Here is a 16,679-nt window from a genome sequence, read left to right on the forward strand (position 1 = left end):
CGGGATAGAGGTAACATCAGAGACTCCCAACAGTCCTTGAGATCGTTTCAATATGGCGGGAGATACAACTCGTGGTCCCTCGTGCTCCCTATGAAGTTGCTTCGAAAAGAGTTTTCCATTTTTTCCTCATCGCACGAGGTAAAGTTTGTTTTGTGGTGATTTTCCTTCTGAGCCCTGAGATGTGAGCTTGTATAGTAAAATTATCGAAAAGCGCACAATTAAGAGATTCCAGTCAACCTCGTGGTTGGATAAACCGGAAGCTTAGTGCGCAAAGTTGTATCCACGGTTACTTCCGTCCAAAGCTAACTTTAGCTAGTTACTGGCTGATCTTATGATATTGGAAGGGAATCCCTCGATCAAAAATTAAATATTCATAGCTGATAATTGTAATCACATAGTACAGAAGAAGCTTGGAAGTTTTTCGTAATCTGAAAATACCGATTAATTAAATGACTAAACCTCATTGCATTCCTTTGTTTGTAATTATTTTGTTTATTTGTTAATTCAGTTATCCGTTGTCTGATTTTTTTATTGATCGTTTGTTTTTTTCCTATCCGGTAAGTCCTAGGCTTTCCTCGAAAAATGGTTTATTTCTCCTCAGCCGACAATCCATCTTAAATCAGTAAAAAAAAGATCAAAGGTATTCTTTTATAAAACGTTTCTGAATTGAATTTAATACTTAAAATGTATCTTTTCCAGGTTTTTACAGATCTTAGAATAGAATTATCTGGGAAAATTGTATGATGGTGGATTGTGTTGGAGATAGTGATAGCACACACTATCGCTATGCAGCTCCAGGTTGGTTGATTTATGCAAAAAGGTTCTTGTCTTCTAGGAACTGTGGAGTACATGTATATACCAAACAGCTGAATAGTGCTTTTTGCAGGTGATAGTTGGCTTGTTTGGAAATGATTAGTAAGTACTTTCTAATTCGGGGCAGAGAAAGAGACAAAATTGCATATCAAGGGTTTGATTTCCATCCATTTATTTTGTATATATTGAAAGAAAATTGTTTGGTGTCTGTGTGGTATATGCTATTATTAGTCACCTCAGTGTCAGTGAATGTGGTGGATATTTACCTCCACTTCAGTGAATATTTGTTAAATATTTGCTCCAAATTTTGATCAAGTAGTTATTACGGGCACTTTTTATTTGATTGTGCCAGGGAGGTACACTGGGCAGCCATCACTCATCAGCCAACCACAGCTTTGTCACGATTGTAGCAAAAACCAAGCTACAAAGATAAAGGAATTGAATTCATTTGAACCATCAAGAGAAGTAAGAGCTAATACTGACTTATATGATATGATAAGCTGAATCCTAGACACTTTGTGATTGCTTTTTACATATGATCTATTAGAGCATAGATACATAAGTGATGTCACCATTAACAGCAATTTGCTTTGTAAATTATCATATAAAACAAATAGATTGTGGGTGTGTACAATAATGGATCACAGAATAAGACAACAAAAGTTTAAAAACAGTTTGACCTAACAATCATTTTTAACTGCAACAACCATTGTATACTGAGTCTAATTTTCTTAACTCAACCCATTTGTTTGCAGTCTGACTTCTTTTCTGAATTGGATGCTCATAAAAATCACCTGGATGAGCGATACAAACTGTGTCATCCATGTTATGACACTGTTCAGCGTCACTTGAACCTTCAAGCAATGGACCTGAAAACATTTGTACTTGGTACTCATCTGCAAAATTCAAAATCAACTCCAACAAAGTTGAAGGTAATAGGTTTAAGATTCTATTTTTGAAATAAATTATATGTAATATACCAGGTGGGAGGCAGTGTATGGAAAAAACTAAGCCCAGGCCAAAAGGGACCATTTTCTCTTATATGGAGCAACATAGACCAGTAAAAAGTGAGAATGATGAGCCACTAATCATGTTTATGATTTAATATTGAGTGTTTTAACAATTTTTACTTTTTCAGCATTTAAGGACATCTTCACCAGAATCCATTATTTTTGTATTAGCTAAGCTAACTTGTGTTTTCCTTGCTGCCCTGTTGGTTTTCTCTGATTCAACACAAGCTAATTGCAGTGTTTCTGGTAAGTGCAGTTAGTATTTTGTGGTTCAAATCTTTCCTTTGTTTCAAAGTTTGAAAACTCATTTAAATTTTCTTTTCTTTTGTCCTTCAATTACATAAAATTAAAATGGGAATAAAATTGCTTTTGAACACCTTCAAACCAATAAAAAGTTTGAGGTTCTGCATATAAACTATAATATCACATTATCAGATGTGTTGGAAACATTTTAGTAAAACCTGAACGGAAAGCTGGAATGGAAGGGCTTTTTCACCGAGGGAATAATGATTTACCTCTGTTAAGGCTTTTTAAGTTGCTGAAACATTTGGTGATGGAAAGATTGGTCACTACCTTTTGGAAGAGAAACATGGTTTCTGAATTTTTCCATCACTGTTGTTTTATTATCATCATTTCTTTTGACCCTTAAGTGCCATTGACTTGCATTCAGTATTTTATCCTTAAAATATCAACACTGAATCACACATTAAAGGTCTAGTGAATAAAGGAAATAATCACCAGCTAAAGAAGCTCATGATTGTTCAACAAATTCTCGTGGTCAAAGCCTTCCAAATGTTTAGAGAACAGTATGGAGAATATGCATAATGATGTTTGAGTGTGAAGGGTTAATTAAACCAGTTAATACTTTTTTTCCTTTTTGTTAGGTGAGGCCCTGGGTTTTTGGAGCATTTCTATCATGGCTGATCAAGAGTTTTGGTCCAGTTTTCCTCATACAAACATGACAGCAACATCAAAATATTTATTCTTTCAACTTATCCAGTTATTTCAAGTTGCAGTGAGGATGTCATGGGAGAAAAGTTCAGAACTAATCCTCTGTCTGCGTTGTAAGTGACCTTTTCTGAGTTAAACCTTAAGCTTTAGATGAAGAATAAATGTATCAACATCATAAAAATACATGTACACATGTTTCACAGCAATGTAGTGGACAGTTTTAGATATCTCCTTCAGGCATGAACATAGAATAAGAAAGAACTATGGTTGTAAATGAAATGGAGGGTATGTGCTGGAGGAATCCAAGTGTCTCTGTTATGACCAGCAAGCCTGAGATAGAATACACCCTTTATCGCTTGCACATCTGCACAATCCAGTCATAAGCCCCCTACTAAATGGGTAACCAAAGTATAGGGTACTGCGGGTGGAATATGCTTGAAAGAAATTGGTGCAGATGGCTCACAACAAAAAGTAACAAGTACACAAACTACTTATAGAGTTCAAGACTAAGGTCAAACTGCAATAAATTATATACAGTAGTTTCAGGTTTCCCAGTGAGTCTGCACTTATGACATTGATCTCTGACCAAATCATGAGGCAAAGTTGAACTTGTGCAAACAATGTCGTTCAACTGTCACATAATTGCTGGTAACTAGCTTATCTTATTCTTATTAAATAAATCTACCAAACTCTGGACTATCATAAGTATTAAGTGTAAATGTAGTTATAACCAATGTACTGACACTGTTTTTGCCAAGTTAATTCAAAGTGAATTTTCTAGGTCTGGCAAGGAAGAAGTACTTGCACATCTTATTGTGTTGCTTGCTGATGAATTTCCTGATATTTTTGAAAAGAAAGAGCAGGTACCTAAAGAACCGATTATCTCTAAGAAGAGTTATTCATAAACAATAACTATTTTAAGGTAGTATAGACTAATTTCTATAAGTAAAGTAACTGCTGAACCCACATCATGAGTTCCTCATACTTATGGCAAAACGTGATCATTTTCAATTTTTTCTGAGGGGACAAAATGAAAATTATGGCTGACAAAATTTCTCATTACAGCCTCAACTTTGAAAATTAAAGCAAAAAGAAGCGACATTCTGATGGGACAGGAGGTGATAAAGATAGAACAAAATTGTACAGCGCTTCATTTATTCTGAGGGTGTTACTTTTGTACACAATTCATTTCTCTCTTTTTTTTCTTATGGTTTTGATGTGTTCATCTTTCAAGCTGAGCAATATTCCTAAAGCTAACAGTAATTGTATTTTATTGGCCTTAATTGCATCCATTTTTGTCTTCAGGTTTGGCATTTTGATTTTAGTCTCGTGGACCTTACTTTCTGCTCTAAGATTCTGGTATGTTCAGGGGTGTTGTTAAACTATTATCTAGTAAAAAAAGTGCTCTCGTGAGACAGATTCGTTGAGCCAAAGCTGAGTGGCAGTGTTTATTCAAGAAAATCACATTCATTTGACTGCTAGCAATTTTTCCTGGCTCCTGTGATTGTAATCTACGTCACTAGGGTTGCCGCTGTTTGTGTCGTACGCCAAGAAAAAGCAGTTTACTGAGTTAACAGCTAGAGCATTTAAGGATGTAGATGACGTCCCCCTCTTGCACGGTCGCCCCAAAGAAAAGTTCCGTCGCCCTGAATTGTGGTAGCATCGTGCTGAACTTGAGTTTCTTCGCGCCCAACTTTTGACCCTTTGAATTTTAGTGCCTTCTTGATTAACCTGAAATATGTCCAAAAGGTTTTACTTGTTAGCTACAGGAACGTGTTTTGTTGGGTTAATATGCCTACCTCAATATTCATCCCTGAAATCAGGGTGTATAGGAAAGGAGGTTTCAGGTCCATTTTGTTTTTAAACTTCTCAGGGAAGTGGTTTGGCGTAAGGCTGACACAAGATGGCACACCAGAATGGCTGTGTTCTGTCTCATCCTGGACATGTGCTCTTTCCTAGTCTCCTTTTCTTCATACACAAGAGTCCTGGCTACAAGAAAAAAGAAAAGGTACTCAAGAGGTTTGGTTGACAAACTCCTAGTCTGCTTTGACGCTGAGCGAAAGGGTTTCGCTGGCAGACGAAAATAATGCGTCTCGCATCGATTGCAACAAGGGTACTCAGTCATTTCGCCGACAAGCCAACTCGCCGCCACTTTATAGTCAACTCGTCGACAGTCGTCTTTTGTCTCTGGTAAAAAAATCAAGTAACTAACATTAGTTTTGGCCAGGTGACCGAAGTCGTCAGCGAGTTGACTTCGGCTAGTTGATCAGTGGTGTCGGTGAGTTGACTAAAGGTGTCGGCGAGTTAATTAATGGTGTCGGGCGTGTTCAGTCTCAGCGTTTTCGGTGTTGGCGAGTTGACATTTCGGCTGAGTGACAGGTAACCGCAACAGAGCTTGGGCAATTTTAAGGCTTTGGCTGGATTATTTCTTTTGTTACTGCAAAACATTTGAATGTGTTATCAGCCAAAGTACTTTTTTTTTCACGTTCATTTCAATGACTCGCGCAATTTACTTAACTGCGCCAGTATTCTGAGATCGAATGTATCGAACGAAGTTGTAAGAAAAATTTTCACGGTTTCAAAACTAAGGAACATTTCAGAAACTTGTCCTTAAAAGGGGCCACAAAATTAGAAGAGGAATTACGTCGAAAATTTTTTACGCAGTGTAACAGGAATTTAAGGTTTGCTTAAGAAATCTGTCGAGTTATATCAAGACCAAATCCCAGTTTAGGTTTAGTTGTGTAACTAGAGTACTTGAAATGATGAGGAAAATTGAAAAAGTGAAACAAGAAAGGTAGAAAAATGGTTGATGGATAGTGTAAGCTTGGACAATCGGCGTTTTGTGTGAACATTTTCTGGACTAAGTAGCATACGTGATTTATTACTGAAGTAGTTCTATTGTATTTACGTTACATTGTTTGGCCGGTTGCAGATGCCAATATACACCAAGTTCACCCTGTGTCGAAAAACATCCCACATCGCCGGCTGATTCCCATACCATGGACACAAATACATGCTCTGGGGTGAGATGCCTTAAAATACTCACAGGGAAGAAGTTTTAAGGGAGATAACCTGTTTCTTTTGATAAGAAGCATCACGCTCGCAGTTTGATTGGTTCTTACCAATGATTATATATTAAGATTGGAGGATAGACGCATAGATGACGTCAACATAAACAACATTTTGCTGTATTGTCATTTAGGATAAATCGATTCCATGTTACCATTGGTCTGTACAGTTCTTAATAGATCACAGAAGACGTCAAAATGAGGCAAGAACATTAGTGGCACATTCAGCTGCTACTTACAAAATTTTCACGTCATCTTTGATCTGTTCCTGAACAGACACACAGTAGTGTGGTACCTATTTATTAAACAGAGTGTGGTTTCCTTATATATGAAACACTTTTGTTGCATTCAATGGCGATTTTTTTTAACCAACTCTTCCGTTGAACTCGCATTTCCATTTCCCTGCATATCTCGTCGGTTTCATGTAGAGTTCTTCAGTGTTACAAGTGGTTATAACTAACTGGATGTTCTTTTTAATTTGCAGAGTACACCCTCCCATGGTAAAACATCAACAGAATTAGATCACAACCTGAACGGCCTGTCATTAGGTTTACCCGCAGAGAGAAAGAATGGCTACAGATCCCCGTTGTCACCAGGGAACTGTGGAAGACCAGGTACGATAGAAAACTTTCACTTCTGATAATATACATGAAAAACATTCTCAGTTCTGATTGGTTGAGATGAATGCAGTTTTCAGTTAATTTTAGTTCAGAAGAGAGTTAATTCAGTGCAGAAGAGGGTTAATTCAGTGCATAGAAAGAAACAAACCAGACATTCTGATTGGTCAGAATGATTGGTCAATGTCAAGGTCAATGTCAATGTCAATGTCACTTGCAGGGTTTGAATAAATTATTTTTGCACTTAATGCGCGCGCTTTTCTTCTGCGTAGTTATGAGAAACTACCTCGTATTTTTTCATGTATATTATTAATACATGATTTTCTCGTGCAATTTGGAATAAATAAGCACTTGTAAATTTTTTCAAAGGCCACGAACTGCACTCGCCCTACGGGCTCATGCAATTTTGTTAGTCTCTAAAAAAATTTACTCGTGCTTATTTATTCCAAATTGCGCGGGAAAATCATGTGATTACCCATACAAATTGCTTTGCCAGGCATATTCTTTGAGAAATCCTGAATTGACATTCTGTAATCAGGCTTATTTCTTACACAACTCCATGTTAACACTAACTCTCATTCTCCTTCTCAATAAGTGTTTTTGTTATCACATTACTCATACACCACCCTCCCCTCCCCCGCCCAATATGAGGGCCGTAGGCGATGGTGCAAGCAGGGCTTGCAATAGCCGCACGCCCCCCTCCACCCCCCTCCCACCCCCGATGCAAGCTGCAAGAAAAAAGGACGAAAGACAAAGAGGGGCGTTCATTTGAAAAATGCTTATTGACGAGTTTGGTCAGGCCGAGTGGTTCTCAATCGTTAGGTACGGACTTCAACCGTGTTCAGTCCGGACTTTCTGATCTCGAGCTAAATATTTTTTTTTAGTTCGCCATCATAAAGAACTGATATATGGTAATTTCTACGAAGTTGAGGTAATTTCACATGGCACAGCAAATATACCAAATATGGAGGCGTGTCTTCCTTAAGAAATGTGAATGAACCTCTATCAAGTACTTTCAGAAAAATAAAACTGTTTTTTGCAACACGGCAGGTCTGAGAAGGCCTAAGGCCATTGAAAATTTCTGCCGACTAGCCCATAAAAGTCTTCATTAAATGGCTTGTAGTAGTCACGCAATAATGTCATGACGTCTTCGCTCACGTTAGGGTGTGGTCGACCCTTATCTTTTGACAAGCATCCAGATTTGGTTGGTTCATCGTTCGTTTGAGTCGGTGGAACTAAACACGGGAAACCCTTAGTTTCGTTGAAGTAGAATAACTTTTCATCAATGAAAGGTTGTAGTCCTAAGAACTTCTCTACCATTTTTAATTCTGGTACGGGGTTTCTGATAAGTTCTTCGCCATTTACGAATTGAATTTGCTCCAGAGGAAAATATTTCAACCAGTTTTTCAGATGAATTTTGTAGACGCCTGTTTGTACTATTTTGCTGGATGTTAGCACTGCGCCATCTTTGGCGACATATTCCTCGAATGGTCTGACCTTGCCCCGGTATTTATCGAAGATTTGTGCGTAATCTGAAATCGCACGTACTGTTGGATCACGAACTATAACCACCAGCTTAATATCCGGTGACATGTTGTAAATCAAACGAGGAGCATCCTGGGTAACAAAGTAAGCTGGTGTTTTCTCAATTGTGATTTCATTGTTAAAAGACTTGGGCATTTGATTTCTGTACCACTCCAACCCTCGTTTATAGTTCTCTTGTTCGTCAAAGAAATGCAGTTCTCGTGAACAGGCTCGCACGTTGGGGTGACGCGCAAGAGAATCCAAAAGTGCCCTTGTTCCTCCTTTTCGTATTCCAATTACAAGAGCATTGGGAAGTCTGCGTTTCAATCCCGTTTCGCTTTCGTTGGCTTCATTGGTCATTACGTTGTTTGACAGCGCGCTCTGTTGTGATTCCGCGTACCCTTCGTTGAGGTGACTGGAGGTTTCGTCGTCTGCAAGCTTTTGTTGTAAGTCTGGTTTACTTTCTGTGATTGAATCAAAGATGATTGTTTTGTCTGTATCTTGAATCGCATTTTGCTCCAATGATTCTGCTTCATTTATTGAAAACGTTTCTACGTAAGAAGTTTTATATTCTCCACTGGTGGTCTCTCTGATTGGGATTATTGGACCGTAAAAGAAACAGTATAGAAAAGTTGCAACAAGGAAGAAAAGCGTGCTACAAAAGTATCTCTGTCGGAATGATCGCATCATTGTTCCAACGCTTTTCATCAAAGTGCTATTCCTCTCCGAGTCTTTAAAAAGTATTTCTTCGTGGTAGAAGTTGTTTGGAAAGGCAATTTAAAAGTTCTAGTCGAAGAACTCTCTGCTGGTTTGAATTGGAAGTCCTCCGTTTGTCTGTGGAGAAATAAAACATATCTGATTGTTTAATGTGAATTACTTGCCGTTTTCATTTGCTATCCAGTTAGATCCGGTTTGAAGCTGAGTGAGCAAAGGTTTGACAAACTCAAAAAAAAATTCAAAACTGATCAAATCCCACCTCAAAGACTAAAACAGAGAGAACACATGGCTTTCGTTCTGTAAATTGAAGTCTTTATACACGGAAAATTGTAAACCTTTGTGGTCTGACTGGTATTTCTGTTTGGGTTTTTTTTCCGGGTTCATTATTCATGTTGCAACATCGTTCCTCATCCTCTTAGACACTCGACCCTCTAGACATCACTCATTCTAGCATCTCGTAGAATTTTTTCGACGTATGGAGCTGGTTTATAGCCCTGCTCAGTACTAAAGATTCCTCAGTAGCTTAGTGGTTGGGCTTCGGAAAGCACAATTTCAAGCTGAGATTCGTTCCCTCTCGGGAAACTCAATTTTGTCCCATGCCTGCGACAAAACAAACCCTTTACAGCCTAACATCAGTTTGCATATTCTCCATACCGTTCTCTATACATTTCCCAAAGGTGTTGACAAGGAGAATTAGTTAAATAATCAAGAACATTTTTGGTTAGTGATTATTTCTTTTATTTTCATGATGTCAATGAATGATTCAGCAGAACAACTGAAAGGAGAAATCAGATGCTGGTCACTCTTAGGATTTAAATAGTTAAAAAAAAAACATATTTTTAAAGCTTGGTGATACATATGAAACAAGGTGTCTCAAGTCTGCAGTATCAGGGCTGCAAATAACGGCCGCTCAACGGACAATGTCCGGTCAAAATTGGGTACTGACAGGACAAATCCTTGGATTGCAGGACATCTTGTCCGGTCCTTTATCGACTCGTTCAAAGAAATTTTAATTTTTAACTGTTTGCTAATCACAAGGGACACAGTCATGTTTCTAAAAGAAAAAAAAAAATATAAAAGTAGACAAATTAGTGGTCGAGAAATTCCCGGCAGTCGCAAATTTCCGCGATGTCAGCAAGTCCTTTCGCGACCGCAAATCATCGTGTCTTCCGTTATTTTATTTACTTTATTTAAGTGTTCCCAGTTAGTAGAGGGTTTTACCTTTGGCTAGATACCATCATTTACTCTTAAATAAAGTGATTGATTGTTTAATCGATTGAATGATCGGAAAGCACCCTCACGAAGAATAATCTTGTTGCATCGAGAATACTCCAAGTAGCATTTGTTGCAAAGTGCAAAAAGCGAGCAAAAGGCCCAAAACATGGAGAATCCGACCACTCTTTTACTCTAACAAAAATTCACAACTGTAACTTAAAAAAAAAGGGCTTGGAGTGTAATATTTAATTATAAGTGACTTTGCCAGATGTAAAGTAAAACGTACAATTGCGGTTGTATCTTGCGTTACCGTTCCACGTACTCAATGCGAGGCTGCTTCTGCAGTAAAGAGTAGTAAAATTATTGACTTGTAATTTTTATTGCGAGACCGACTTGGATTCAGTTGTTTTTTAGTTGTAAAAGGATTACTGTGCAATCTGGGTTCACTATCGCAAGAGTTCGGACTTTTAAAATTTGACCGGCCAAAAACGGGTAGTGTCCGAGCAAAAGCATGTTTGACCGGACAACGTGACCGACGACTGCCCGTTAGTTATTTGCAGCCTTAAGTATAGATATACTTTAGGAGCAGAGATTCCAACTGCTCCTTAGAGGAGTTTAATCTGTAGAATTAATACCTCTCACGTTGTACGGCTGTGTTTTAGAGGGAAAGGTCATAGATTCTCTTCCTGTCAAGATTATTTTGATTTTCTTTAAGTCAAGTTACTTTTGGCGTTGACTGAAAAACCTGTTAGATCACCAAGCATGAGATATGCCTCATTACATAGAAAATGAAACAAATCCGTTGTTCTGATTGGCTAGCTGAGTATGCAAGATGGCACGCAGCATTTTCCCTTTGATCTCGTGAGAAAGTAAAATGATGATGAAAAAAGCCTCGAGCAGGTTAAGATCCCTGACTTCAAGGAACATTTTTTTCTTGAAAGCAAGTTGGCACTATTCAAGTCACAATGAGGCCCTTAAACAATCAAGTTTCAATTATTTATTCAGCAATTCTTTGTTAAATTCTTTTCACATTTGAAAGTACTATATTGGCTAAGCTTATTTGGTCAACAACGCTTGACTTTGGGCACGTTCTTTTCCTTTATGGACCAAGGCGACGTCGAGGGCCAAGTAAGCCGAAATGTCTTTTTATATCGACCTCACGCTGTTGACTTACTTATCTTTATCTGCATCAAATTATTCCTTTTTCACGTTTTACTCAAGTTTTAAGTGGTGAACAAATGTTGAACTTTTATTAAACGAGTTCGCTTTTTCATTAGTATATTTGGACATAAAACATAAAATTAGGTTTCAGCAATTTCGCTCACATTCAAGTTCATTCTTGTTTTACTCATTTTTGATTAACCCTTTATCATGTCATTGTTAATTGCAATCCCACTCAGATGCCACTCCATATAGATCCTGTCATATGCATGCAAAATGTTCAGTTTATTAGCTATAATTACACAATTTTAGTATCAATAACAGTTTTACTTTTGTAGGATTCCCAGCTAGGCTGGATGGGGAATATTTTAACTATCTCACATCGATTAAGCTACAATCTTACAAAACTCTCGTGATCCGGCCTACCATTATAAGTAAAAGATGAAAGCAATAAAAGCAACGAAGAGTTCTCTATGTATTATTCTAAAGAGTTCCCTATGCTTGCCCTGAGTTCTCTAACCACGTGAATTAGCCCTGAAGCTATCCGAGAAAAAGTCGATGGACTAGAGCATTGCAATTTATTGACTGAGAGCAAACTCTCCTTTAGTTGTTAAAATCAGCAGTGTTATGTGTAAGAGGCTCCAAACAACCAGACACGAGTTGAACCCTGATTTAGCGGGGCAGCAATCGCAAATGTGATTGGAAAGATGAAGATGACGTGTGTTATTTTTAAAGCGCTGTGTAGAATATTTTAAACCTTTAGGGCTCTGTATATCTTTTCAAAATATATTTTATGAATGAATTTGTAATCTTTTATCATGCCTTGTATATTGTGATCTTTTCTCAGGATAAATTTTTTTAATTAAGTTTACTATTAAACGTTAGCAACTCAACTAAACTTGAATTTGATCTTCAATTAAAATGAACTTGAAATAAGTTTCAGTGTGGATATAGACAAACATCTTAATTGATATAATCGATATGAAATAAATGAAATAAGTAGTTTTTGAAGAATTCATTTTAGCCTCACCTTTGCAGGCTTGTGAAGTTGGTGGAGTTTTTTTCACTGGCCTATTGATGCCGTGAAAGTGTCCCTTCTTTAAACCAAGTTTACCTCAGTCTTTTAAGTGTGAAAAAAATTTCGAGGAATTTTAAAATGAGCGATCACGTCGAACGAACTTGCACGTAAACCTGAATGAACAGATTGAAAATTTGATTATCTTGAGCAAATTTAAAAAAGGGTAAAAAAAATCGAAGTTTCTACGCATGATACGTTCGGGTAATTCAATCTCGCCCGCTGTCTGTTTTGGTGGGTTCGTACGAAAGTCTCGCACTAAAACCTCTATGTTTGCCGATGAATAGACACATGTACATACATTACTTCAGAAAGGTTCCAAAATACCTATTTAACTTTGGCGTTGTCATGGATTTCTTCGCATGTTCGTGCGGAACTTGCAGGGCTAAATGAAGCTAGATAACAGATTGTGGAAACCTGACTTTTTAATGTTTATCTATGGTATCGAGTTTTTCATTAAAAAACAAAAAACAGGGAAATCAGATGAGGGGTTGGGGTTAGATTAACTTTGGCAGATCAAACGAAAGTTGTAGAAGGGGCCTACTCGAAAAAATTGAAAATTTGAAAAACAAAAACGCTACTCTCTGCTTCAAGTTAGAGCAATCACCACAGAACTACTGCATAAGTAACACGATAGGGGGCACTGCTCATTGTTAAAGTATCTCTTTCTTTCTCATTCACTCCTTCATAAACTTAACGATACATTCTTCAGTAAAGTCCAGCCATAACCAAGGCATTTGATTTATTGTTTTGTGAAGAAATTCTTTCCAAACAAAGTTTTAGCAGCAAGAGTCTTACACTGTAGCAATTGAGTTTTTATCAAAGAGATAAAGACTGCTTAAAAAGCGGTTATGTGGCATTTCGAAATTTAACATTCAAGTTTCTGTCCGTGAGCATTGTCTTAATGTCAAGCTTCGAATTCGATTTTTTTGTTTGCTTTATTTTGTTACTCTATGGTGTCTTTTTTGTCTTAAAAGTTGTAGGTTTATCAGTATATAGCAGAATACTATCGGCAAAAAAATTATCTGTCGTTGCTAAACATTCTATGAGCATCCATTTAACGTGCTAAGTTACCATAGCAACAATAATGTAGCCAGCCGTATTTCACTGTACCTCCCACTTAAATCATAATTTTTGTTTGATATCTTCCCCCTCTACTTAAACCCGGTGATATAATAAATATCTTACACACCTCGTTTTTTCGGTCCGTACTATAAGTGACAGAAACTCGTCATATATCCGAGCGGAGAAAGCTCGATCCGTAACTTACAGTACGGAACACGAACTAATTTTGGTAGTGAGAATTATTATCAAAACGTCTAATAAGAGATATATTTAATGTGACCTGTCGCTATAACCTGGCTTTACTACTAATTTTGCGAAGTCCCGGATGTTTATAATCATTGGGTCACCATGTCGAAAGACTTCGACGGAAAAAGCGGACGGGCTTAAAATAACAAAAACATCAAGTCCCATTCGTTATGGAGCCAGATAGACAATCGCTCAAAGCTGATTATTCCTGTGTTTATTCAGGTTCTTTTCAAGAATTTGCTCTCAGTCGAAGGATCAAACATCAATTAAAACTACGAGGTCGTTCAAGCTCGAAAAAGGAACATTTTCCGTTTGATTTGGTCTTTCAGTGAATTCTAATTAACCTGGCAAAGCTGGCTTGATTTTTTTTAGACGCAGCATAGCTGAGAGGTTTGTCCCAAACCTCTCGCTGCGTGATGCTTCAAAGCGCGCAAAAGTGCCAGCTGCGCAGGCCAGATTTTGATTCAAGTCTCTTTTTATTTGCATATAGGTTTCTTCTGGAGTCAAACTTTGAGAAACAATTCAGATGAGACACCTTTGGTATCCATGCAACAAAGGCCCCTCATCGTTCCTGCGACCTTGCATTTTTCAGGACTCCGTGACAGATCTCCAGAGACACAGAACTCAGAAACGAAAAGTGGTAAGGAAGTGTAAAGAAGATTGAAAGTGAAAAATTTTTAACCATAGGATCAGCCTCTCTGGTCGTATCATTATATATTTATGACGTTTATTTGAAGGGGTAAGGTTGCATGGGTTGGTGTTTGTACGTGTGATATCGCGGACGAGGTAAACTAGGGGATCTTCTGTGCTTCAATTGAAGTCATCACCGTTTCTCTTTGAGCAGTTCGTTGTACTGGTAATTCCTACACATTCTCCTCGGACGAGGACTCCGGTTCAGTATCGGACACAGAAGATGAGAACTTTGAAAAGGTGAGACGCTTACTTTGGCACCCGATTCACGGAATTAAAATTAATTTTTCAGAAGAATAAATCCACAGGCATCAGAGAAGCGATAAGAAAACATGCACAATTTTTGTCAGAGCCTTTCTTGTTAACCCTATACACCCTAACATCAGTATGCATATTCTCCATAGTGTTCTTTATACATTTCCTTTGGTAATGAAAAGGAAAATTTGTTTAACAATCAATGCTTCATACTTTGGCGATCACTTCGCTTATTCTCATGATCTTAATGAACGATTCAGCAGGGTTACCGTGGGGAGAAATAGGATACTGGTCACCACTTATTCGAGATCCTGCCCGTAATGAACAACTGAAATCAGGATAAGAAGTCATATCAACAGTGACGTGTATCATTATTCTTTAATGTGCTTGCAAATAAGGCTCCTTAATTCCCTGTTTACCAGAAATTCTATGGCTTGTACATCGTCGTAATGGCGATGCCAAGAACGCGAATCTGCGCGCATATAACAGACATATTCATATTTGACGACAAATTATGAATAGTTCTTGCGGACGTTCAAAGAGACCGGTCTTTATTTGTCGCTTGGAGGGAGGGGGTGGGGGGGTTTGGAGTACATACATAGGTGTATGTGTTTTGATTGTGTTACGATAAAATTTTCCTGATATCCCCCTGGAGCTCTGTTAAATTCTTACAATCTCCACTTATTTGCAGTTAGTTGGCATTCAAATTCCAAACAGTTCTCCCCTTTATTCTGTTAGCGACAGTGGATCTCCTCTCGAAACCATGTGATCCCCCTCAAAATCCTACGGAGCCCTCCCCCCCCCCTCCCACTTCGACGATAAATAATGACTGGTCGTTTCCAATTGATTTGTTTTCCCTTTCACAGAAATCAAGACAATTGAATGACACAAAGTCAAAAGCAAAACAAATCCCAAGAAGGACCAAACCTCATTCTTCAGAACTGTCTGATGAGGCGAACATTAAAACAACTCCATATACTAAGAATTTGTTATTCCTAGCCAGCCTACTGTTAAACGTGTATTTTTTGGTATCATTCACCGACTGGCCCCAACGAATTCTTCACTCGCTTAGGAAGATTTCAGGAACAAGAAAATAAATCTATATAAATGTATTTTTTAAGAAGGCGAGGAAAATTATTCATTTTCTGTATATATTTAGTCATTTTGTTTGTTACCGTTAATAAAATATACCTGAATACAAAATATGACTGGTTGGATTATTACGTAGCTCAAAGGTGTTATCAGCCTGACTTTTCTTTTGAAAGGAGGCAGGCGACATTTCGATCTTTTTCTGCAGCTGATCGTGGATATGAAGCTTCTTAAGCAGAGCCCTCTTCTAATAATATCACCTTAAAGAACAGTTAGCGGTAGGAGAGTATTCTCTCTGAAAGTATCGAATTACGTTTGAACACTAACGAAAAAACAACAAATAGATTTCACCGGTATTTCGGTGACGTTCTCACTACATTTTGTCGTCTTCTACAATCCTTTACTGAACAGACCCACGGCATCATGGAATCTGTTTGTGTCTTATATGACAAAGAAGAGAATTGCTAATGGTGACGTCATCAATACGCCTGTCCTCCAATAGATCATAAGAGCCAATCGAAGTGCGTGCACAATTCGGCTTTGTAGATAATTACTCAAGGACCATACCTCGACTCTTCCAGCTGCCTATCTACCCTAAGAGCTGCAACAATTTTAAGTTACTTTTTTGTACAGTATCATTCCTCTTTTCTCTTCCCTCTCGTAATTGTCACAGGCAGAGCCTGAAGTGGACAATGGCTTGTTCTGTGCGACTCTGTTCAGAATCTTCGCTAATCTTCATCGGATGAAAATTGGAAATCTTCAACAATGTCTTCGAGGTCTGCAGCAGTAGATGTGTTTAACGTGTGTGAAGTGTCCTCAGACGTAGTTTTATTAACACCCTTCCGTTTCTTCGTGTTATCTTTCTCTTGTTTCTTCTTATTTTCGGAGCTCTGATGTTTCCTCTTTCTTTTTGACGCCACTTTTGTTTCTTCCACATCGGATGTTTCCTCGTTCCCTCCATTTCCAGTTTCTTCTTCCCTCTCCTGCAAAGCAATCGAGCGAATTTTGAAATCTTTGACTAACTCTCCCACCCGAGTTACTGTAAGAAGAGTATACAGAAGCTATTCAAGTAGAGACACAGAGGCCTCGTGATTTGCCCGCTCGACAACGGACCACGAGATCTTGGCATTTGGCCAAAAAAAATTAAAATTTCGTACTGTCGCAGTGCCTCTCCCAACCATAA

At 38.0% G+C, this 16,679-nt stretch overlaps 3 protein-coding genes across 8 annotated transcripts in view; 1 reads left to right on the forward strand and 2 right to left on the reverse strand.

Annotated features, from left to right (window-relative positions):
- LOC111346444 (uncharacterized) lies at positions 1-15,610 on the forward strand. Of its 4 annotated transcripts, none has more exons than XM_022953733.2 (14): positions 1-138; positions 700-798; positions 1,166-1,278; positions 1,569-1,745; positions 1,952-2,069; positions 2,708-2,887; positions 3,556-3,637; positions 4,080-4,133; positions 4,648-4,782; positions 5,707-5,797; positions 6,327-6,456; positions 13,953-14,102; positions 14,304-14,392; positions 15,274-15,610. In XM_022953733.2, exons 2-14 carry the CDS (start codon positions 741-743, stop codon positions 15,502-15,504), a joined length of 1,608 nt encoding a protein of 535 aa, XP_022809468.2. In that variant the 5' UTR covers positions 1-138; positions 700-740; the 3' UTR covers positions 15,505-15,610. The 4 variants fall into 4 exon arrangements, 3 of the variants coding, with proteins under 3 accessions (XP_022809468.2, XP_022809474.2, XP_088586434.1); XM_022953739.2 differs by having other exon boundaries at positions 14,307-14,392; XR_015990617.1 differs by lacking the exon at positions 15,274-15,610 and having other exon boundaries at positions 13,953-14,201; positions 14,307-14,392.
- On the reverse strand, positions 7,181-12,376 carry LOC111346480 (heparan sulfate glucosamine 3-O-sulfotransferase 1-like). Of its 2 annotated transcripts, XM_088730309.1 has the most exons (3): positions 12,107-12,376; positions 10,202-10,254; positions 7,181-8,817 (listed from the first exon to the last, which is right to left on the reverse strand). In XM_088730309.1, the coding sequence occupies exon 3, from the start codon at positions 8,689-8,691 to the stop codon at positions 7,522-7,524; it is 1,170 nt and encodes a 389-aa protein (XP_088586435.1). In that variant the 5' UTR covers positions 8,692-8,817; positions 10,202-10,254; positions 12,107-12,376; the 3' UTR covers positions 7,181-7,521. The 2 variants fall into 2 exon arrangements, with proteins under 2 accessions (XP_088586435.1, XP_022809503.1); XM_022953768.2 differs by lacking the exon at positions 10,202-10,254.
- The window catches only part of LOC111346033 (nucleolar complex protein 2 homolog), an 18,751-nt gene continuing 16,833 nt past the window's right edge, over positions 14,762-16,679 (reverse strand). For both annotated transcript variants that reach the window (XM_088730306.1, XM_088730307.1), the window contains exon 18: positions 14,762-16,479. In XM_088730306.1, coding sequence (XP_088586432.1) covers positions 16,225-16,479 — 255 coding nt within the window. In that variant the 3' untranslated portion in view covers positions 14,762-16,224. The remainder of the gene's footprint in view (positions 16,480-16,679) is intronic.

Source organism: Stylophora pistillata, chromosome 8, assembly GCF_964205215.1.
Source record: "Stylophora pistillata chromosome 8, jaStyPist1.2, whole genome shotgun sequence".
Taxonomy (NCBI): Eukaryota; Metazoa; Cnidaria; class Anthozoa; order Scleractinia; family Pocilloporidae; genus Stylophora; species Stylophora pistillata.

Bases quoted from the DNA above. Each gene is read 5' to 3' on its own strand.
- LOC111346444 (XM_022953733.2), top strand. From the start codon at position 741: ATGATGGTGGATTGTGTTGGAGATAGTGATAGCACACACTATCGCTAT. The intron at 2,070-2,707 runs GTAAGTGCAGTT...CCTTTTTGTTAG, and splicing joins AGCTAATTGCAGTGTTTCTG to GTGAGGCCCTGGGTTTTTGG. The intron at 4,783-5,706 runs GTACTCAAGAGG...GGCCGGTTGCAG, and splicing joins GCTACAAGAAAAAAGAAAAG to ATGCCAATATACACCAAGTT.
- LOC111346480 (XM_022953768.2), bottom strand. From the start codon at position 8,691: ATGAAAAGCGTTGGAACAATGATGCGATCATTCCGACAGAGATACTTT.